The 23,682-nt window shown below is 42.1% G+C and overlaps 3 protein-coding genes and 1 long non-coding RNA gene across 8 annotated transcripts in view; 1 reads left to right on the top strand and 3 right to left on the bottom strand.

Annotated features, from left to right (window-relative positions):
- Positions 1–4,649, bottom strand: part of LOC143217022 (RNA-binding protein fusilli-like) — a 48,227-nt gene extending 43,578 nt beyond the window's left edge. The window contains exon 1 of one of the 2 annotated variants that reach the window (XM_076440702.1): positions 3,940–4,644. In XM_076440702.1, coding sequence (XP_076296817.1) covers positions 3,940–4,083 — 144 coding nt within the window. In that variant the 5' untranslated portion in view covers positions 4,084–4,644. Of the gene's footprint in view, positions 1–3,939 lie in introns of both variants that reach the window. The other variant, XM_076440701.1, reaches the window with a different exon arrangement.
- Positions 4,650–5,100: 451 nt separating this feature from the next.
- On the bottom strand, positions 5,101–17,341 carry LOC143217042 (uncharacterized). Of its 3 annotated transcripts, XR_013010706.1 has the most exons (3): positions 16,123–17,184; positions 15,801–15,980; positions 5,101–5,437 (listed from the first exon to the last, which is right to left on the bottom strand). It is a non-coding gene; the product is annotated as an uncharacterized LOC143217042 (long non-coding RNA). The 3 variants fall into 3 exon arrangements; XR_013010705.1 differs by lacking the exon at positions 5,101–5,437 and having other exon boundaries at positions 5,450–15,980; positions 16,123–17,341; XR_013010707.1 differs by lacking the exon at positions 5,101–5,437 and having other exon boundaries at positions 5,450–15,980; positions 16,147–17,184.
- Pig-b (phosphatidylinositol glycan anchor biosynthesis class B) lies at positions 17,321–19,083 on the bottom strand. Its single transcript, XM_076440710.1, has one exon. It carries the CDS (start codon positions 18,814–18,816, stop codon positions 17,344–17,346), a length of 1,473 nt encoding a protein of 490 aa, XP_076296825.1. The 5' UTR covers positions 18,817–19,083; the 3' UTR covers positions 17,321–17,343.
- A 283-nt stretch (positions 19,084–19,366) lies between these two features.
- Positions 19,367–23,681, top strand: LOC143217024 (E3 SUMO-protein ligase ZBED1). 2 transcript variants are annotated; one of them, XM_076440709.1, is made up of 5 exons: positions 19,367–19,883; positions 19,987–21,089; positions 21,186–21,601; positions 21,682–21,836; positions 21,911–23,681. In XM_076440709.1, the coding sequence occupies exons 2-5, from the start codon at positions 20,082–20,084 to the stop codon at positions 22,231–22,233; spliced, it is 1,902 nt and encodes a 633-aa protein (XP_076296824.1). In that variant the 5' UTR covers positions 19,367–19,883; positions 19,987–20,081; the 3' UTR covers positions 22,234–23,681. The 2 variants fall into 2 exon arrangements, with proteins under 2 accessions (XP_076296824.1, XP_076296822.1); XM_076440707.1 differs by having other exon boundaries at positions 19,367–21,089.
- The last annotated feature ends 1 nt before the right edge of the window (position 23,682 follows it).

Genomic DNA, 23,682 nt, shown 5'->3' on the forward strand with positions numbered 1-23,682 from the left:
TCGAACATACTCTTTCAAAGAGCACTTAAGAAAAAAATTAATGGAAACATATTCAAGCGACGTTGATAAGAAAGTTTTTGAAGAAGAACTGAACATTTAAATTTCCCATCAGAAATGCATTGAATTTCTGAATGAACGAAGAAGACTTTCTTCAACATTTCCAAATGTTGAGGTAATTTTAACAATATTTCTAACAATTCCAGCTTCCAATGCATCGGCAGAACGTTCTTTCAATGTCCTTAAAAGAATTAAGAGAACTAAAATTTATCCATATTATCTATTGAAAGTGATGTAACCAATTCTGTTGATTTTAACGAAATAATTAATAATTTTGCGGCAAAAATGACCTTGAAAAAACTATGAAAAGATAGCCGGGCAAAAGAAATTGTTCTTCTATGATATTCCTCCTTCGATACCATTTAAATTGTGCCATAAATATTTTTTTGTGCCATTAAAAATGAAGGAGATACAATTTAGATGGCCTCCTTCAGCTGAGACACCCTGTATATCAATATGTGTAATTATTTACCAAATACTTTGTATTTTTATGTAGAAGGTTCTCATGCAATAATGAACATGTAGATGTTTTAACAATTGTTTTATTTTTAACAACGTGAAAGTCATTTAGCTGGGGTTAGGGGCCCCGAAATTCTACTTTGCCCAAGGCCCCAACTAGTTCTAACGCGCCACTGACTCTTTGAATCGATCAAGTTTATAACTCCGATTTTATAGAAATTGCAACTGGTTCAAACTATTCGCTATTTACACGTACCAAAATCCTTTGCTAAAAAATGTACTTCTTGAGACCATTTGGAACAATTTTTTCCTTTACGAAAATCTTCTCTACGGCTTCGTTCAGGAGTTATTAACGAAAAACACCGACCAATCAAAGCGCGGCTTTGGCAGACGTGTTTCGGCTCGGCCAATGCCAACGTCGCAAGCTGCCCGCTATAGCTGCGCTCCGATTGGTCCATGGTTTTCGCTAATAACTCCTCAACGAAGCCGCGGAGAACATTTTCGTAAAGGAAAAAGTTACTTCAAATGACCCCAGCAATCTTTCCAAGAACATTTTTGGTACACTCTATAGAAGGAAAACAAAAATCGAATTCTCTCTGCTCGTTGGAATTTTACCAAGACTTCCGGGTGAAGGTGACGTCCTTCTAGAAATGGTTTCCAGCGCGACTGCTCACCGCTATTAGTTCGTACACCGTATGTAGATTCACTGGCCCCTGATAAGATTGTCTTCAAGGCTGAGAACCTTCTCCGAAGACACGGCGAAGTCCTTGGAGGATATTGCTGGGTAGCTTATAATTCCTGGTAGATTATACTTTCTGCTAATGACCGGTTGCGAGTCTAACGCGAATACTGCCGACCGCGTTCGTGTTCTTCGTCGACCGTGCGCAGAGAAAACTAGCTGGACGATTCTAACAATGTACCAGAGTCGACTTTATTTACAGTAGGACTCCACGGGAGGGTGAATGTATCTCAGATCGACGAAAAAGCTCATCAAATATGGATACAGCGTCCGACAACGAACCAAAAAAAATTATTTAAAGAGCGACACTGATCGTTCTTAAACAGATGCTCCGAAAAAAATGGCGCACAGTTATTCAGACTTAAATAACCGCAAATAAAAAAAATAACCGGATGTCAATTTCATCTAATATTATATTTATCAAGTATAACAAGTAATATTGTAGACAGCGGATTTTATCCATTTGTCAGAAAATTGAGTTGGTGTAATTTCAAGCAGTAAAACATTAGAAGAATTTAAAAACACTGTTACATAATTTTCAGTCCAATAAACATATTTAGAAAGAAAATAAATATCTATTCCATCGCAGTTCGTTGCAATTCAACTTTTATTTTGCATAAAGATCCGCTGTCTAATTATAAATAATAACAAGTAATATTTTAATCTGTAACGGAGTAGAGAAAAGCATAGGAGTACAATTTGATACCGATTCTCTTCATCGTCATTCTCTTCTTCTTGTTCTAGGGGTAACTAGCAAAGAGAATCGAACACTGAACCTACCACGACCGGTTCTAGATTTTTTATTTCACGATTATTGAAGCTACAAAGTTGCTTTCGTAAGAAATGATTTAGTAAATATTTTTATTAGCCTAAATCAATTAAATCTTGTCATTTTTATAGGGCAGCGTATGCTAGTTACCAGGGCCACCCTAAACCGCAGGACTAAATGGGCTGTAGCCGTGGAGCGCGAGCCTTATGACGGCCCTGCCTGTGACTTTCATAAGTAAAATTTCATTGTACACATGCAGTAGGACCTCGATTAACCGGCTTGATCGGGAGACAAATAGCGCGAGGAAATAATTAAAATGTACATTGTACTCCAAAATAAATTTGTTATTTTCGAAAATTAATTTCCCTTCCTGGTATCATCATTGGACTGCGGATCTTCATGCATTTATGAAGAAATTGGGCGAAATATAAAATCGTAAAAGATTTTGAAAAATCAAGAATGTTGTAATGTTGCTTTTAATGTAGCAAAGTCGTTAAGGGATGAAATCAATTCTTATGTTATTCCTGCTTCTCACAATCAATGCAAAACGTTTTTATTTTGCATGAAAAGATCCGCAGTCTAATAATCATATTAAAACGCATATTTGTTTATAATCGGGACCCGGGAAATCGAGGTCCTACTGTATACATGTAAAATGACGTAGAAAGGTCAGGAAAGCCAATTTCCGCGGAAATACCTCGCAGCCCTGCCGATCGCGGAACGTCCGAGCGATTTACGTTGCGAATGACAGTAAATCGGGCATTTCGCATTACCGGAGTCGTTAAAGTGGGAGAAGTAAGACGTCGTTATCGTTAACGAGGATTATGGGACGCGTTCGAGCAGGAAGCACGGAATCCCATCGTCGTGAATCAACGAGAGACGGCGTCCATGGCGCCGGATAATCTCGATGACAAAGCTGGAGGTAATGGACGACCTTTGGAGGGCGCGATGCTCCGCCCCCACCGGACAATTCGAGAAACAATGGCAGCCGCGGGGACACGCAGAGCCACTGTGGCAGTAGCACCGTGTGGCGGCAGCGGGACGCTATGTTCCGTTCAATCAAGTGTCGATCGTTTCGAACGTTCGACGCCCAGAAACATAACAAACGCAACAATATGTCTCCGGTGAATAGCATCGTAATCGAACGAGCCTCGAGTCATTAACCGTGACTCGAGCGTCGATCGACTCGACCACACCGGAAATATACCGAATGAATTGTCGAGCACTCAAAATAAACAGTCGAGTAAAATCAAACGAAAACGACACATAGCTGTTCACCTTCGAACACACACACACACACCGCCCCCGTAAGATTATAAAATTACTCCGAAACTACAGCAGCTGCCATAATTTACTTATTTCCACCGGACTACGAAATTTCCGTTAGAATAATCCGCTTGAATAATTTCGAGCACGCGTCAACACAATGTATCGTCGATAGAAAGCACGATTCACCGGCGTGAATCGAGACTTCTTTCCCACACTGTTGTGTGAATCATTTCGCGTGGACGTTGCCCCGATCGCGCATCGGCGCGCATGCTATTCGTATCGGAAACGTAGGCGAACTTCGCGTCTCCTCGCGTACTTCTACAATACGTATATTCATTGAAATTCAATTTCAACCACACTGTCGAAAACACTCGGGATTCCGCGTTCCTACGACACTGGACAGGTCACGGAAGAACCTAATTTTCGCTCAGGCAAGAGATCTTGTATCCTTGTACACGGAAGGATACGGTTCCCGATACTGTTCTCGATTTGTCCGTTTAAAGTCTTAGGAATGAAACGCTAAAATTTTTCTGTCTAAAGCAAACAGTCTAAAAATGTTCGAAGTACAAACTGTATAAACCTCGTGATCCGCAACGCGGTTTCGTCGGCACTCGTGAGTCGAACAAGGACGATCTTAAGCAATTACCTTGTTCTGCAGGACATCGATGAGCACGTAAACGAGGAGGGTGATCTCCTCCTCGTCGGATCCGAGAGCGTTACCCTGAAGACCGGCGGTGGCCACGTAAAGGGCGACCAGGTGGGTCGGCCCCCTCGCGCCCGTGGTCTGCATCTTGTCCGGCGGAGTTTCGGTGTCCGTCGTTCCTCCGTGTCAACACTGAATATTCCGCACTGTGGGTCGCGGCAACGTGACACCAGAACCGAGAGAGCGTGAACGCTTCTCGACGATAGATTTTCCAAACACTTTTCACGCGACGGTGAACGGGGGAACAGGGGCCGGGGGGGGGGGACGAAGGCGCAACGTGTCCTGGTCTCGTGTACCACGGTGTGTGCTCGCACTCTTTAACAATCACTGACTCGCCTGATGATCCTGCGGTAGTCGGCACGCGGCATGTCGGGTAACCTGGTTATATCCACTTGGTGTCGCGTGTTTTTGGAGGTTATAGGCCGGCGATCCGATATACCCGATGTTATCGACGATACCGATACAGAGGAAAGCCGCGCGTCCAAGAAGAAGCACTCTGCGCGCCACGTTTTGCGCAGGTGTCGCACGACTAGTCCGCGAACGCGAACGGCCAGCACCCGCGAGGCGAATCGTTTCTGCGCGGATCGGACTGTCTTCTGTAGACGGCGCGTCGTCGCTTCGGTTTCGTGCAACACTGGCCAACAACCGGCCGACCGTTGCGCGCACACGTCGTCGTCGTCGTCGTTGCCGTTGCCTCACCTGGCAACTGCGCATCGAACCCGGCCCCTCGTTGGTTAGAACGACCCCTCTCCGCCAAGGTGTCGCTCCCACCATCAACTACTCTACCTGTCTATCTCCCTCTTTCTTCTCTGTCACGCTACCGTGAACTCGAGCTTACCGTCGCGTCGGTGCGACAGAGAATCACCGCGTCAGATTAGGAACAGGCGAGATCGGGATAGAGACCGGAGATCGACGGGAGAAAAAAAAAAACGCGGAAACTCGACGATAACGGCACGGGACACGGGGCACGGTTTTGCAATTCGAGAAACTTCTCTCTGTTGACGGATCCGACACCGATTGATGGGAATGTGTTGTATGTTCTTTCTTGTTGTCGCTCTCCCTCGTCCTGTCGATTTCGGTGAAAATGTATCGCAGGTCGACGGAGCCGAAGGGAAAGGCACAGCAGAGCGGCGCAGAACGGAGCAGCGACGCACTGGCCAGGTGCGCAGACATTCCACTCGCCTTGCTTCCTCGCTTGCGGTACGCTCACCCCGCTACACGACCATTATTTTCCACTCGGAGCGCCACGTTTTACCTGTTCATGGCGGACCCTTCGAGCCTCTCGATATCGAACCTACAGATCCCCGAAATCCTGAGGAAACGAGCACCGACGACCCACACTGCCGGCATTTGGACTGAGAAGTCGGGAAATACTGTTTCAGCGTTATTTACGGGAGCAATGTCGTAATACAGTAGGTCGTTGAATTCGTCTTAACGCCAGCTGTAATATTATGGAATCAAACATGTGCATTTTCATATCTGAGAGATTAAAATGATGTTTATTTTCAAATGTTAAATGCTTTCGGCGCAACGGTTCGACCGTTTATTACGAATTATAAAGCAATTTTGCTAATTCAAACAAAATCAACGTATCGATCCTATTTTGGATTCCTTTTCAAGATTTATTTGAATCGCGTTTGCTTTGGGGAAATTAAATTTTTAATAAATGTGTGACACGCGTGTGTTACGTGCGTCGGACATGCTTGTTGTCAAGATACAATATCTTCGTAACTCGTAATAAACGATCGTACCGTTGCGCCGAAAGCATTCAACATTTATTAAGAGCAAATACGATCGATAGAAGAAACATATGTATTTATGATGTTTATTTATCGAGAAACATCTTTTTTTCGACGTTTGTGTATGGAAATTTGTAGATGGTTAAGTAGTGTTCAACTTTTGTTGGAAACATTTTTTCCTGAGATTATTCAATTATGTTGAAATGATGTAATCTATTATCTTAATAGTAAATATTGACATTGTAAATAGAAACACACGCTGTGCCTGTTGATGCTCGTTTCTACTTAAAATAGTTATAAATAGACTGCAAATCTTTATGCATTTATGAAGAAGTTGGTTGTGCGAAGAAAGATTTTAAAAATTCAGGAATGTTGTCATGTTGCTTTCAATGTAACAAACTCAATTTTTCTGTTATTCCTGCTTCTCACAATCAATGCAAAACATTTTTATTTTGCATAAAGATCCGCAGTCTGGTTATAAATCTTCAATCTGTACAAATCTGAGACTAATTCCTTTTGCGGTATGATCAAAAACCTTTATCGAATGTACGAATACAAGGAAAAAGCACCGAATATTACTCAATAGTATAACAAAATCGTCGATGAAGTATTATTTTGCATAAAGATTCGCAGTCTGGTTAAAAGTCTTCAGTCCGTGCAAATCTGGGACTAATTCCTTTTGGGGTATGATCAAAAACCTTTATCGAATGTAATAATACAAGGAAAAAGCACCGGATATTGCTCAATAGTATAACAAAATCGTCGATGAAGTTTTATAATTAAACAGCCGGATCTTCAAGCAAAATAAAAATTTTCTACGTGGATTGCAAGAGAAACTGGAGTAAAATAGAAATTTATTTTCTTTCTTAATATGTTCAATAGATTGAAAATGATATAACAGTATCTTTAAATTCTTCTAATACTTTTACCGTTTCAAATTGCACCTACTAAATTTTATCATAAATTTTACATATAGAAGTTTGTAGATGTTTAAATACTGTTCGAAACATTTTTTCCTCCGATTATTATCGGAAATCCTTGACAAATTGTGATAATAGTGCTCCCATCGGAAAGCAGGAAAAAATTAGTTTTATCATGTAAATTATATTGAGATAATGTAATTTATTATTGTAACACTAAATATGTAGATCACGAAACATTTCAACGCTAGAATCAGCACTGCTGGTCATATTTTTCATTTCACAATTATTGAAATCATGAAGCACTTTATGCAAGTACATATTGTTTATGTAATAAATATTGTCGCGTACTTATATAAAAATATACTTATTAGAACATCCATTCTTCACTGCATAACTAAACCCGATAGAAGTCTTTCAACATCGTTATTTTGTGCTGATTCTACAAGAGCAACAACTATAATTCACTGACGGATAATCATGAACTATCGAGTTTTCGTATATCGAGTTTCCGGCAGGTTTTCCGGGCCGCGACCCTGCTGTGCGATGCCTGTTCCAATGACCCGATCCGTTTCGCATGGAACGTCCCGGGAACCGTTAGAAATCAGGTGCGTGCTTTTGTCTGGGAAATTCTCGGTCAAAGCAGCCATTGAACACGGAACGAACGGAATGTCGCGGTTGGGAATCGCGGGAATGGTAGCATCTCGAATCGGGAACGATACGGAACTTCCCTTATCTGAATTATGTAATTAGGGGACACGTACGCGCGCGCGCGCGCGGGGGGATAAGCAACCTTCCGCAGAATAGAACGTTCACCTCACCGGGGCGATCCGAACGTCGAGATTTGCAACGAGAATGATCGATAACGATTCGTCGGCGCTCCATTACCGGTCGGACGATCGTAGAACGCCTTTATTTTTACGTCGTTGACTTTTGTTTCTCTCTCTACGCGCCTCAACGGAAAGATCCCGTCGACGACGTTAGTACAAACTGTCAACCGTGTGCAAACACCGCTCAATACGATTGCAGAATGTAAACATCGATGGCTAGATATCTTGTGACGATAAGAACGAAACGCCGTGTTTCGTATTGGCAAGATTCGTCGCGCAGATTTCGAGTCCGCTTCCAGCTCGAGCGCAATGTCCACCTGTTAAGATAACGCTGATAATTCGATCGCTACCCTCGGCAAGACCATTCCCGAACGGCAACTTTCTGACGGCTGCTCGCGGAACACTTCCGGTTTGGAGAAAGAATTTAAGCTTTTCAATCGATCCATTTATATGATTGGCGCCATTTTCTATCGATCGTCGCAGAAGTAGTCTGCAAGAGGGGCCACGGTTTGGTGCGCTTGCTCGCGGCCGCGGGAAAGGAAAATGGCGACCACCTCGCGCGCTCCCTCCGAACACAAAGAGGCTCTCTAACAAGTTGTAAGAGATCACAGGTTGTTCTTACCGTCGCCTGTGCCCCCGTTTCGGTGCTCCCTCCATAACGCGATCACGGCCTTGATAGCGTGCGTGCACGAGCATGTCTTGTTTCACTGTTACGTTGCTTTTTTTCTCTCTCCCTCTCTCTCTCTCTCTCCCCTCTTTCCGACCGATCAGCTTTTGGAAAATGCTTCCTGCGCTCGGACACGATCGGCAGCAGTCCGCTCCGATCGCGTTCTACAATTTTCTAGCTGGCCGAAGCAGTTTAACAGTCTTTTAGAAATATTCAAATTATAAATACATTTACCTGGGAAATTCTTCTCTATCGGAGTACATATTTAAACAAAACCGGCATGAAATCTAAATGAATGCAAGCTTATCATTGTTATAAGGCAATTGCGTTTAGTACTCGGTAGTCCTTGTGTTAACACTGAACCTGTCGAACTCCAAAAATGGCTGGCATTGCCTTATAAAAATGGCGTTGTAGAATTCATATAGATTTTCTGTGACTTTGATTGTAGTATGTGCTTGGGTACATAACCATTTCTAGTGAAAGCATCATTACCACTCCAACAATCGTCAAATAAAAAATGTGAAACCGATCATTTAGGCTTCCAATGGATGCAAACAATTTTCATTTTGCAAAAAGATCCGCGGTCTATCCATTACTAATAACAGGAAAGTTCTACGTTCGATGGACATATGTACATGTAGCCCCAACTTTCGATAGAATTAGTTTGGGCACATAATCATTTCTAGGGAAAGCATCATTATCGTTTCAATAATTGCCAAATAGAAAACCAGAAACCGGTCATTTGACGAGCGGTGGTACGTTTAGTGCCAATCGAACCGTGCCAGAAGTACTCCGATTCTCCAGTTTGTTTTTCATCCGACCGCAGGCTGTTGCGCGCGCGGTTGCATCCACCGCGGGGCGAAACGACTCGTCGAAGAAGCAAAGAGTTGTTGCCCTCGGATCACCTACCAGCGATTCGGGAATGTGTGACGGTTCCTCGACGAGTAAAAGCGATAGGTCTTTGTACACGAAGAGCATCGTTCAAAAAGAACGTGTTTCGGCGAGGAACACGGATTTCCAGAGCATCGTTCTGGAGGACGAGGAAGACGGTCAGAGGAGGATCAAAGGTCAAGCAGGACTGTCTCTAGGAAGACGGTGGGTTTCAGAAAAATTTAGCTTGTTTCATGGTTTCCAGGCGGCTTGGGAAGCAGCGATAGTCTTTGTACACGAAAACTATCTTTCTAGAATGACGTGTTTCGACGAGGAACACGGATTTCCAGAGCATCAAGGGGGACGACGAGGAAGACGGTCAGAGGAGGGTCAGAGGACAAACAGGACCGTCTCTAGGACGACGGTGGGTTTCAGAAAATATTGAAGTCTGTATAAAGATACGTATACATATGACGGCTGCCCGGGCCTAGGCTAGCTTGCGTTTCATGGTTTTCAGACGGCTTAGAAAGGAGAGCGAAGGAAAGCCGACGAACAACGGTTCCTCGACGAGAAAAAGCGATAGTCTTTGTACACAAAAGCCACCGTTCGAAGAGGACGTGTTTCGACGAGGAACACGGATTTTTATAGCATCGAGAGGGACGACGAGGAAGACGGTCAGAGGAGGGTCAGAGGACAAATAGGACCATCTCTAGGAAGAGGGTGGGTTTCAGGAAATTTTGAAGTCTGTACAAAGATATGTACATGATGGCGGTCCGGGCAGTGGCTAGGTCGCGTTTCATGGTTTCCAGGCGGCTTAGGAAGGAGCGATAGTCTTTGTGCACGAAGACTATCTTTCTAGAAAGACGTGTTTCGACGAGGACCAACAAGACGATCAGGGGACCAACAAGACGGTCAGAGGACCAACAAGACGGTCAGAGGACAAGCAGGACCGTCTCTAGGAAGACGGTAGGTTTCGGAAAATGTTGTGAAGTCTGTACAAAGAGATATGTATACATATGATGGCGGCCCGGGCCGTGGCTAGGTTGCGTTTTATGGTTTCCAGGCGGCTTAGGAAGGAGAGCGAAGGAAAGCCGACGAGCAACAGGTTGCCACGATGATCGGTCTGGTGGGGGAGAACGAGGAGAGAACCTTCGAGCGGGACAGAGAGAGGCTGAAAACGGGCAACCAAGTGGGAAAGCGATCGGCGCGTCGGGATTTGGTTGGAATATCCGTGAAGCGAAATGCTTAGCGGTACGCAAGAGCCGACGACGCGACCGTGCGGTGTCGCGACAGGGAGACCGGATTGGTCGGTCACCTGTTGCCTGCCAACCGTGATTGGTTGGCCTCGACGCCGCGTAACGACTGCCCGAGGAGGACAAGTGCATCATCCGCTGGTCTACGATGGACCAACGTCGGGAATGGGCATCTTGAGGCGCTGCTGATTTCGTCTCTTCCACCGCAAAAACATTCCCCGCACACACGCGAAAATATTTGCTCGCGCGCGCCCGCTACATTATTTGTCCTTCCAACGTGGTCGGGTCAACCACGCAACGATTATGAAATACGTGTTTACCGTTTTTGCGGGCTGCCCATTCCGCGTTAAAATTACCCGTACCCGGGAACGTAATTACACGACTTTCGTGAGTCGAATATCGTACGAGAACGTTTAACTTCCAGGCCTGCTTTGGACATTCTATGGAAACGATTTTTGTTTAACGTAGTGTGTTCGGTTCGTTAACACTGAACGTACCACATCCGGTCGGATGACCGGTTTCGAAGATTTTATTTTACGATTATTGGAGTTGTAACGATCGCTTCGTGGGAATTGATTCGATAGATTGTCCAAGCATATATTATTATCAATAAAAATCACACGAAATCTAAATAAATGCTAGCCAATTGTAATGCTTGGTAGGTTTAGTGCTAAGAACGCTTCCAGAAAATCGTGTAATCGAGATTATCGACGCGCGAGGAACGCTACTCTTACTTTCACATTCCTTCTGGAGGACCACGCGTGGGCTCGTCGCCGCTCCGATATTATTTCACTCGGGTTTCCGGTCGCGCACATGATCAAAACAGAAAGATCCACGCAGCAAATGATCGGGGAACGGCGTGACCGATCATCCCCAGAGGTCTCGAGATCGATAAGGTAAAGGCGCCAGTAATTGATCTCGTATCAGTAGTTGACCATTTTTCAGAAAAACGTGAAGAAGAATGTTTCTGGACGTAACAATCTTTCGAAGAAGCCGCAATAGATAAATATAATAGTTTCTCACATTAATTAAGAACAAGCAAACCACGGAACATTTACCTACTCCGTTTCTAAATTTGATTTCACATGGTATTAACTTCTTTGCACTCGTGTTTGCCATTTTACTTGCAATTTGTACTAATCGTTGCAAGTAGACGGTATCAAAGTAACCACAACTTTAGTGTTTTTTGCTTTACACACAATTATGTTCTGAACTTTTGAAAATGTCTGTAGAATTTGAATAATCCAATCATTTTGTCACACAATGAAAGAAGTTTAAACAGCACTTTCAGGCGCCACTAAAAATTGCTGTACCATTATTCAGAATATTGTTTACATTATTAAATGTATCGGTATCTAATCACTTACTGAACATTTAAGTATTGCATGAGGTATTATACCAATTTCATATCCATAAAATTAAAAGATTATAGTTAATGGAAATATTCTAGATCGGAAGAAATGTTGCGAGTGCAAAGGGTTAAAGGATGGAAGGCATTTACAATTATTCACGCAGAGAATTCGTCTTAACTGGTAAACTATTTGTGACTGAGTCGAGCAACGTCTGCGAAAAAAGAATTCGAGAAGGGCAGGACTCACGTCCGAAGCCTCGAGAACCGAACGATTCCGGGCCGTGAAAGCCTCGGATCTCTGATCCTGGAACAGGTGCAGCCGATCGGGAGAGCGGCGAGAACCACGCGAGAGCGAAGTCTTCGCCGGGAGAGCAAAGTCTGCATGATCGACGGTGTTCGGCGTAAGGAAAGCCGGTTTACGATGTCGGACTCTGAACCTTCCGTGTCGTATTGATTCTATAGGAGCGAGAGTCGCCGCGCCGTAAAGTAGACACGAGCCTCGAGTACCGCGCGCGCGCACACGCATGCATAATGACTGGCTTTTTATGCCGATCCTCGTTTCCTTTTTCAATACTCGCAGAAACGAGCAATAATTTACCTAGCGGAGACACACACGCGAAAATATCTCGCTGAGAACGCTCCGGATTTTCAGGCGGAACCAACATGGCGCCGCGAGTCGCGAAACTCGTACGTTCCAACGAAACGTTATACATATGATCTTATCGCGCAACCGATCTGGAAGTTAATAACAAGTAATGGTTGCCATTCGACGGGAAAGATGCACGAGATACGGCGAAGCTAAAAGCGAAACGAAAAAGTATTTGTTAATTTAATATTGTTAAGCCTTTGCACTCGGAGCTGTTCTAACTCGAAAACCGAAATTTTCTTCCGGCCTGAAATATTTCCATTTGATAGGATTTTCTTAATTTTATCGGTATAAAATTTATGTATACCTCGTACAATACCTTCAGGAGTTTAGCAATTTATCGAACACAAATTTAATAGTGCAACAAATATTTTGAATAATGGTATAAGAATTATTATTCGAGTGTAAAGAGTTAACACGGGTAATGTTGAGGAGGGTATGCTTGATTCGGTGTTTGTCTACGACGAAAGAGGAAGACCGCCTCACGGATGGCCGAACGTTTCGAAATAGGTAGAGAACGTGTGCGATTTCTGAGCTCACGGAGACCATCGTGCATAATCAACGTTCGGAATACCAAACAGCCGATTTGGCTGACGGTGCAAGGTCGCCTGCGAACATCGGCCACGAAACACACGAACGTTCTACGAGGCCGGACAGTTCACCCTTTGCACTCGACTGCCCTCTCAAAGGGCTTGTAAATCCAGTCGACAACTCGGACGTTCCTATCGAGAGGTATTTCCATTCAATTCGATTTTGATAGTAGAATGTCCATTCAGTCGGGAAATATAAAAATTACTACAAAATATAATCTATGTATAATGATTAGACTGCGGATTTTATGCATTTATGACAAAAATGGGTAGCTGCAATTTAGTACAGTGGACAGATTTAAAAAATTTAAGAACATCAATGTATTAATTGCAGCTTATGAACATTATTAAAGAATGAAAGAAATTATTACTTGGACCTTGTTTGTTGCAGTTGATGCATACAATTTTTAGTTTGCATATACAGTAGTTCCGCAGTCTAATAATGATGTATAGACAGCAGATCTTTATGCTAAATGAAAATTTTCTACCCAAATTCCAACAAACTGGAACAAAATAGAAATTTATTTTCTTTCCTAATATGTTCAACGGGTGGAAAATAATATAACAGCATTTTTAAATTTTTCTAATGTTCTTACTGTTTTCAATTACACCATTTTTGTCATAAACGCATAACATCCGCCGTCTAATAATAAATTAATAGCATCTAAAAAAGTAGTTCACCTCTTTTGAATTGCATCTTTGCAATATTTTTTTTAAGATGCCTTTGCAAATCTATTTTGTCCACACTATGTTTCATTAACCTTTCAAACCTCTACATATAATAGTTAACATGTAACTTTATCTCTATTTCGAACTTCAACTAGACTTTTAGCACATTGTATCATTTTCTACATTGTTAATTTTTATCTCAATGGAAAGCTGGAATTGTAAGCCATACCAAAAAGAGATCCATTGTTTTCCCCTTGTTCTGTCACGGCTGTGAGTTTAATAAAAAGTTATGGTCATTTTTTATTACGTATTGTTGTAGCTAACGTCAAGACGAATCCAATGGCCTACGCTAAAATATATTGTCAGTGAATTTCGCTCTTAAAAAAAAAATGTTTCGAACAAAACTTAATCGATATTCAGTCGCCTATAAACCCCCTTCGAAAAAAATTACAGAACATGTTTGTTTTCATGAAACATTAAACGCCACTAAGTATTTTTTATCACGTACTATCGTATCTAACGTTAAAACGAATCCAATGGCCTACTTAACTACGGCTTTAAATCATAAAGTAATGCTGAAATAATTTCGACCCGTTAGATTAACATTTTCGTCCGCTGGCTACTTACAAAACGGAAACCCGTTCCCCAAATACCGTACCAACGGAGTACCGAATTGTTCCCCGCAAATAACGGATAAATCGATGCGTTCGACGCGGAGAGTTAATAGAGATCCTTGGAACTTTCACGAGTCGCGTTCCGTGTATCTCTCTATCGATCTAGCAGTTGCTCAAGACTTCCGGCGGCATGCGCCCTTCTGGACAATGGTTTCGATATCTCGCTTCGTTCCTCGAGCCAGAGACGCCAGTGATCGAGGAACGTTTTATTTTTTCGGGGGGACCCCGTACGTTTCCTCGAGGGCGAGGGCGGAAGGGCCTAAAGGCGGGCACAAAAGGGAGAAGTTCCTCGAGGTAGAAACACCTGTCGGACACCTGGTTCTCTCGAGGCAGCCCGAAGCAGTCGCGAATCACGATCTACCACGGCGAACTATTGTTCTTGCTTGTTTCCCCGTTGGGCATGCGATGATCATTCTAGAACTCGACATTCAACATGCAAAAATCCATTTGTAAAGAAGAGATATCGCGTACAAAAACGTAATAATGGATGCATTAACGTCACGTTGCTGCATAACTTGACCCACTGACGATCGTAAGCATGCAATTACAATATCTGCCACAAGGGCGTATTAAATGCATGTGCCTGCATCGACTCGCTTCAATTTTCCAAGAAACGGCCGTTGTAATTTTGTAGATCTTCGACGAATTTATTTGACGAAATGCATATTTTCTTTCTCATTTTAGCACCGTGTACGTAAATGCTGAAAGGAAAATAAACCTCTTAGATTCTCCGGACTCGTCTGGAAATATTTCGACGTATAACGCCGCTCGAGTTCGCGATGAACGATCCGTTTCGGATGCTCTTTCACGATAGAAGGAAGGGGAGCGGATTCACCGTTGCGCAGAACTTTCTCTCGAACCGAGGATTATAGTCGTGGTGCCTTGCGCCTTTCGTGCACGTAGCCGTGCGCTACGTAACTTTCAAACCGTCGCAAATCACGCTGCTCCTTCCGCGAGCCGCTTCCATTCGGTATCATTCGAATCGTCGAACTTGGACGAAACTGTACAAGTCGTTTCCACTTGATCGCCGTTTACTCCGACGAGGAAACGCCGGATGCAGCGTTGTTCGTTTTCCGACGCGGCGAATTTCCAGCGATGGTTTTCCACCGAGGGGAACAAGTGCGAAACTTCGGTTTCGTTCATGCGAAAAAAGCCGGCGTCGAAGGAAGAGCAGATAGAGGAAGAAACGCGGGAGAAGGAAGACGAGAGAGAAGACAGGCTGGTCGCTGACCCGCTCGGAACGTTGACTCCATGTAGTCAGTCCCCTCTTTATATTTCCTTCCATCCCGCTTGCACCATCTCCGCCGTGTACCTTCGATTACAGCCACCAGTTACCTTACCTTACTTTACCTTGCGTTACTTTACCACGTCCGCCTTTCTTTCGCCCGGCCGATCGCGCGACCATTATATTCCGGACTTAGCATCTCCCTGGGATCTGTCCGTTGTTTTCCCGTTCTTCTCTCGTCATCCGCATTCTCGTCGCACGTTTTTCTTACCGCGACCGACACGCGACGACACGTTGTCGATGAGAGATTCCCGCGTGATTCTAGTTCGAGGAGAACCGGAAGTAGACTCGACAAAAATCACCGGTTCACCTTTCGATCCTCTATCCTCCTCTGCGGCGGTGCAGCTCAACGATCGCTGTTCTCATTGTCGGAGTAAGAGAAGGAATACCTGGCTGTATGTGTATGCAGAGGGAATCTTGAGTAGGCGTGGTCTGGTTTGCTCCCGGCTTCCAAGGAGCCGCAACACTGCCCCACAGGGCAATGCGTAATCTATGTATAGACAGACAAACAGTTTTAATTAAAATTACAACCTCTGCGAAGAAATACTGCTGGGCTACAACAATGGGCAACGTTAATAACGACCGCGATTTGATAGATCGGCATTAAGCGGCCGAGTCGACCGGGCATGTACCGTTAGAATCGCAATCGTTCTCACAGCGTCTCTGAGATCCGAACCCTGGTAACGGTACGGGTTCATTTCTCAGTGAATTTTCGCTTGGCGAAGACCGTTCCTCGCTCGAAGTCTAATCATCGTTAGCGGAGCTTTCCGGCGAAAATCGAGAACAGCTTCGTGAAAGCTTCGTATTGTGTATGATGGTTCTGGTACGTCGCGCTGCCACCATCGTGGTTGGCCACCACCTCCCGAACACGACTCCTCCACTCCACAAACTACCCGACGTGATCTCGGCTCCTCCCGCCGACGTTGCTCAATTATTTCCGTCATTACGACCGCCCTCTTAAGCCACGTATCCACGGGAGGCACTCCCCTGCGACACTTATCACGATCGCTCCTCGTACCCTTCGATGAAACTGGAAAATCCACTTGTTCCTTTTCCCAATCGCGACCTGGAACGTTGCTACATTTAATCGTCCTGTTACGGAACCTGATAATGCACGCTTTCAGCGGACACGCAGCCTTAAACTTGATCAACACATATACAAGTATATGTATACAATGTACATATATGTATGTATTGTATATGTATAAGTATAAAAATATTGTTGACAACGTAAGCGTATACGTACACAATTTATACATATAACCTATAATACATATACAATACAATACGTGTATGATGAAGGCTCCATTTATTTTTTGGAATTTTTCTACTTTGACGTATGTACAAAATTATTGTTGACAACGTAGGCGTATACGTTTACACAATTTATACATATACATACAATAATATACAATACTATATGTGTACGATGAAGGTTCCACTTATTTTTTCGGATTTTTCTACTCAGTACCAAAATATTGTCGGCATTGTTTTTCGTTCTTTTTCGTCAAGAACGGTTGTATTATACATTTTACTTATTATTGTTTTGAAACGTTTATGATGTACGTAAACTTACTCGTCCGCTAAAGTACATTAGTTATCCAAAACATGAATGGTCATTGTTTATCGGTTGCCCTTCAAAAACGCGCAGAGATAATGGCAGGAAGTTCGCATAAATATTTGACTCGCATCGCTTTCAGCGATGCCACTGTGATTTTATTTCCGACTAAATCGGAGCAACTGATACGGAAGAGAGCTTCGATGGTAACATACCGATACACGACAACCGTGACTACAGCGAGAAAACGTTGAATATAAAAATAATGTTGCTTGTTGAATTTCGAATCCAAGTTTTATTTGCGTTTATATACATGAATGTACCTCCCGTACTTTGACTGAGGAAAATGCGAATAAAACACCTCGGAACTGAGCCGGTAATTTCCCAAGAATTGGCTTATTTTTGGAGTAACATTGTCGAACGTTACCACATGACTAGGAATTGTTGCATTTTGTTGCTCGTTGTAACGACGACCAAGCCATCGCGCCGGGTTCGCGAAATATGTGTCTGCCTCGTCAACGTAGTCGGTGGAACCGTCAAAATTAGGCTCACAGGTCAATATTTTTATGGGTACGTTTACATGCAAATGGCTGTACAATGGTGTAGCATGACAGGGTGTTAGAAACAATATGTCAGTCTCGTTATTGCTATCAGCAATTTCTTCGTGGAGGATGTTCATTACATCCAACGATCCATGCTGGTGTATCGTAGAAAAATAAACACCAGGTGCAACGTTGGTAATTATTAGTAAAGCTACAAATACTTTTCTCGCTGTCCTAGCAAATTTAACATTTATAGGAAGTGTACAGGAAGTACATATGAATATTAGCATTGGTAGCAGAGGCAATAAGAATCTGAATTCTTTGTGGGACAGTAAAGAATACACGAGGATTGTCCAGCCAATGACAAACAGCATAACAGTCTGACGATGGAAATACGTCGGACGTTTTGCTAACCGCCAAACACATAATAAAAATACAAAATAATATAATCCTAAAAGTACCGGTAGACCGCAGAAAATGTACCACATTAAATGCTGAGTCCCGTAGAAGTCTCCAATCTTGTACAGAACGTTTACGCGGAAGAACTGCCAAGGAGTAACAACCAATCTACCATAACAGAAACTGTCTAGCAGAATGGAACTTGTCCCGCAAGCGATACCTATCGTGCAGTACCGACCTATTAACATCAACTTATTTTTTGAGCTGACGCATAAATGATAAATGCACAGGGGCAGCCATAAGACAGCTGCGGTGGGTCTCATCATACATAGAAACCCTACGATCCATAGAAAGTTGGTGTTCCTAACGTGACTGTCACGCCATGGAAACATAGACAATGCTATCATAGTAAATGCAGTTTCTACGGTATTCATAAGCGTCCTCGTAGCGCAATAATACCAGTACCAATTCAGACACAAGCTGTACATTGTCCATTTGTTTTGTGTCCATTGGTAAAACTTGAACTCCCCGTAAGCACTGAGAATTGCTTGGATTATTCGAGGCACTGTTGTCAAAACTGTTACATAATCTAACGAAGCCAGTGCCAATGCTCGATAGATGATAGATATCAAAAACGGATATATGTAATTGCGAATGCTTAGAGTCCACTCCCACGTGAGGTATCCATATCCAAAAGATAAGCGATGAGCCACCTCCAACGATTGCCAATATTCATCGGGCACGTGTGCAGTTTGTACGAGAAAAACCGAGCATATCCTCCAAAGCAGTAGCAACAATAACGTTTTATATCTCCTGGAGAAATACATTTCTCATATTCCTCCTCGCTTGATAACAGTCTTTTGTTATTATATGAATTTTTATACAGACGACAGTCGGTTCGAAAATATTCTACGCCGTTGTTCTTTCCAACTTGAATTTCATTGATGAACTACCGACGACAATAATTATATGCATTACACTTCTTATTGTTTCCTATTTCTCGAATTTCATGAAACAGTTTCTTCTTGTTCGTATAATGTTTGTACACAGATACAGATGCATGGCCTACTCTATTTAGTACTGGCCGTGCCGAAGGTAAAAATGACAACACCGCGAAAATCCGGTTGTCATATATATATATATCAATATATCTAACCTAACCCAACTTATCATAGTTATAATATTAATATATTGCTTATACATATATATAATTAGGAAAGAATTGTGTATTTTAGGATAATTTTCTATGAAAAAAAACCCGAACACAATACTCCCATTATTGAAAATTGGAGTCCTGATCCTCATAGAAGCGGTGTTGTCACTTTGGAGTAGGCTGCGACAGCGTATTCGAGTAATCGATACAGATGGAGCCACGTCGAAACCGCGACCGCAACCATTTTGTGGGATCGATTAGTTGAGAGGTCTCCGCAACGATATTTCTTTGAACAAGAGAACCAAAGTCGATAGCATCGTAACGAGAGGTGGTCGATAACCGATCGTGCATCGTTCTTTTCGAAACGAGAAATTGAAGTTCGATATCTGTGAAATAATTCGTCAAACGCCGCTTTGAGATATCGGATTCTTCGCGGTAAATTCGTTATAGCTCTGCGGCTACGAACTGAGCGTGGGTATATGAAAACGCGAACATGTGTCGTTCGGAGCAGTTGCATTTGAAATTATGCAACGAAACTCCACCATTTTGATGAGAAACAAACGCTATGAGGTAGTAAACACATTCGAAATACCGAAATATCTGTATTTCAAGTATCGGAAAGATAAGAGACCCGCCGGCACGTATGTATTTTGATTGACAATCATGGAAAGTAAATCGACAACGTTACCGAGCAACGGAAAATCTAGCGGGGCGGATGATTCTAAGAGCGAGATGCAAATGGTATTAGCTAAAATGATGGAAGAGAAGCATACTTATACTTACAAGAAATTAGTGGTGCCTATGTCGATGAGAAGTATTTATTGGAAATTCTTTGGGTTTCCAGCTACCGACGACGGAGATATCCTTACTAAAGTCAAAATTGTTTGCATATTATGCAAGACACAGATAGCGTACAATCGTAACACCAGTAATCTGCGTATGCACCTGCAAAACAAACACGCGCAAGAGCTGTTAGAGCTGGAAGCTACTAATCCACCGAGAAGGCAGGTACTTTCCCAAGAAACGAAAGATCGCAGAGCTCAAAAGAGATTATTAAAGGCAGGTTTAACTACAGCACAGCATATTTACACTACTAATGCCGATGGTACTGTGCAGATAGATGGAGATATTCAGTTTGTGACAGATCCGAATATTAGTTTATCCAACATCGAAGATGACATTAGCATTGGCCAGCCTTTACGCGTTATGATTAAAAGCAGTTCCAATATCGCCAACAACAGTCAAAATGTAGCCTTTCTTATGCCCGAAGAAAACTCTGTTAATCAGTCGAGTATCGATGGGAAAACTGTGTCGGACGCTATAGCTGAATTTATTATAATGGACTTACAATTACCGGAAGTGGTAGAAGGTCGAGGCTTTCAGAGGCTAGTCGCAACTTTAAGGTCGCCGTGCGAGATTCCAAGTAAAAATAAGCTAGAAGAAGAAATCATACCAAAAATTTACGACAACTTTCGTGAAACGGTGGCTACCACTCTATCTTGTACTACCAGCGAAGTGGGTTTGACCATGGAAGAGTGGAGATCGAATTCCGATGAACGTTTCGTCACCATCTCCGCTTACTATCAGAATTCTGGCGAACCAGTCTTGGAATGTAAAGTTTTAAGTACGATCCATGCCCCTTTGGATTGGGAAGAATCTCAATGGGGTGGTATGATAGATTCTTTGCTGCTCGATTGGGAATTGAAAATCGAGAGGATAACCGCAGTGGTAATAGCTACCTCCAGGGCAGAGCTGTTATCCGCATTGAGCAATCGAGGAATAACGTTAGTTCCTTGTTTACTTCACACTTTGCAAGTCTGTGCTCAGGCTTGTTTCGAGAACCCAGACGTTGCTTCTATATTGGCTAAATGTAGAGCAGCTATCGGAACTATCATAAGTCATCCGGCTGCATCCGCGGCTCTGGCTATGCAAGAGCAGTTGCTGGAGGTAAATTTTAGAGATCGTGGTTTCGAACGTGCAAATTTCGAATAGTATTACAGTGAATCAGACGGTGAAATATCTTTTCCTAATACATTGTTTCAGTTGGAAGAGAACACAATGGTCATGGATTATCCATCTGTTTGGACATCGACGTACAACATGCTCGAGCAAATGGTACTGCGTCGTAATATCGTAACATCGATCCTGGAGAGTATGGAAGGAGTTGATCAAGAGATGGTGGATCTGACAAACGAACAGTGGAAAATTGTAGAGGATCTTGTAAATGTTCTAGAGCCGTTCAAAGTTACTATTATGACGCTCAGCGAGGAGAAAATGCCGTTAATATCGTTACTAAAGCCATTGCTTTGGCAACTTGTATCTTCTCACTTGAAAGTGAAAGAAAGCGATAGCGACATAGCGAGAACTTTCAAAGAATCGTTGTCTGACATGCTCTGTGATAGATACGCGGATTATAATGTTACTCTTTTACTTCAAATCGCCACTACTCTGGATCCGAGGTTCTTATAAATTGATCTTTATCTACGCACATTCCTTAGCGTATTTATAAAAATATAATTCAAACTTTACTTTACTTTAGATTCAAGCAACTTCCGTATGCTACTGAAGAAGACAAGAACCTAGTCGCAAGTCCCATTAAAGAGATGCTGAAGAAACTAATACTAGAAGAATCTGGTGACAGTGCAACTATCAAACTGGAAGAAGAGCCGCCGAATAAAAAGAGTCGGCTGTCTGGTATGTATAAGTCTCTGTCACTAGTCGAATGTTAGTCTTATCGCTGGTGACACTAACGATTTAATTCTATACAGGCATGGAACTTTTGCTTGGGGGCCTATGCTCAACGAAAAGTGGAATGCCTGCAGAAGAGAAGGCGGATCTCGAGCTTGTACAGTATCATTCGGAAGCTACCGCACCACTCGATTGTTGTCCTCTTCAATGGTGGGCGAAAATCTCTGCAAAATGCCCAAATTTAGGGAAATTGGCTTGCAGGTACAATTGTGTGCCTGCATGTTGTGCACCACCTATTAGAATTCCCGCGGAAGTGCAAGTCGTGTATGACACGAGGCGAGCTGCCATACCCTCTCACCTAATAGATAAATTGCTCTTTCTTCACGGTAACCATGCCGTTTGAGAATAGAATTCAATTTCGTTCGAACTTTTCCCAAACACCACTTTGTGATATGCGAAGCAATCTTTAAGATGTTAGTTATTTTTACACGATCGAAATTTGAAACGAAACTCTAAACGGACTCCGAACACTTCTTTTTTGTCAAGATTACATTGCGTTAAATTAATTTTATTCTGCATGTAATCGATCGTAGTAGTGTATCGAGTTTTCGTTCTTCAGTGTCTTTGAAATACATATGTTACAAGAACGCTGCATGGTATTCATGGTGCTAAGAAAACTAATTTGTTCTGACCAAAGTTTAAGATAGAATTTTGTCTTTGATTTTTTCTTATTAAGTTTTCGACTTAATAGTTTCGGAGAAGTGTTAGATATTATAGAATTGTTGTACAGACATTCGAACGAATTACAAGGGGTATAATAAGATTTCATGAAATAACCGAAAACTCAATCTAAGTAGTCGCAAGAAGAATAGTTTTCTAATTTAGTATTGTACAAACATCAAAGATGGGTTTCAACTGTCGCGTATTATCACGAAGCATTGAAAATGAAATTTCAGTGCACACAGAGTATTTACCATGTTGAAATCATTAAAATTGTGATTTACTATTCGATCTTCGTAATTCTTTACAAATATATATCTTCTTAACAGTAGTTCGTTTCAAATTACACTTTAAATATAATTGCACAAATAATTTGTAACAACACACTTCGAAAGGTTCGTCAAGTTGTTAGTATGGTAATCGTATATTTAGCAATACTTTTTGTTTATGAATTATAGAAAAGTGAGCATTGCAACAAATGAAACTGAAAAACACAGCAAATTACTTTTACTTAGTATTCGTGCATTATTGCACTTCGAGAGTGTTACTAACGTATATTTAAAAATACTGATTAGTATACCTCATTAGTACACCTTCTATATAGTACTCATTTGACGAAGCAATTTCATATGCGTCTTTTTCAACTAACGTGACTTATTGACATAAAGTCTCTCGCTAAAAGCTGGCAACGTTAAAACGTACAGGACAGTTGCTATGCGTTTCTTTTTAAACAAATACTAATTAGTACAAATGCAGCATTTTATATCATGAGTAATAGAAATTAAATCATGATCAAAATCTACACTATAATGAATGAACTTACGTTTCAGTACTTGAATGTAATGTAACATAACATAATGTAACGTAATGTAATGTAATATTGTATATAATACGCGTTATGTATGCTTAATATTAATTTAAATATGATACCCATATTTATAAACACTGTACAAAGTCTTAGACTTTATTTTTGTAAAATGTCGACACGATTGTAAAAAGTACGTTATGATGATAACTTTTATACTGTACATACATATATATGTATATATGTATATGTGTGTATACATATATATATATATATGTATACGGATTATATTCTTACATTGCATTAAAAAATGAACATTGCATTTAT

This window comes from Lasioglossum baleicum, chromosome 16 (genome assembly GCF_051020765.1).
Source record: "Lasioglossum baleicum chromosome 16, iyLasBale1, whole genome shotgun sequence".
Taxonomy (NCBI): Eukaryota; Metazoa; Arthropoda; class Insecta; order Hymenoptera; family Halictidae; genus Lasioglossum; species Lasioglossum baleicum.

What these genes read in the sequence shown, in the direction of transcription:
- Pig-b (XM_076440710.1), bottom strand. Translation starts at nt 18,816, where the DNA reads ATGTATTTCTCCAGGAGATATAAAACGTTATTGTTGCTACTGCTTTGG.
- LOC143217024 (XM_076440707.1), top strand. Translation starts at nt 19,806, where the DNA reads ATGGAAAGTAAATCGACAACGTTACCGAGCAACGGAAAATCTAGCGGG. An exon ending in TGCAAGAGCAGTTGCTGGAG is followed by an intron (nt 21,090 to 21,185) that starts GTAAATTTTAGA and finishes ACATTGTTTCAG; the next exon opens with TTGGAAGAGAACACAATGGT. An exon ending in TAAAAAGAGTCGGCTGTCTG is followed by an intron (nt 21,837 to 21,910) that starts GTATGTATAAGT and finishes AATTCTATACAG; the next exon opens with GCATGGAACTTTTGCTTGGG.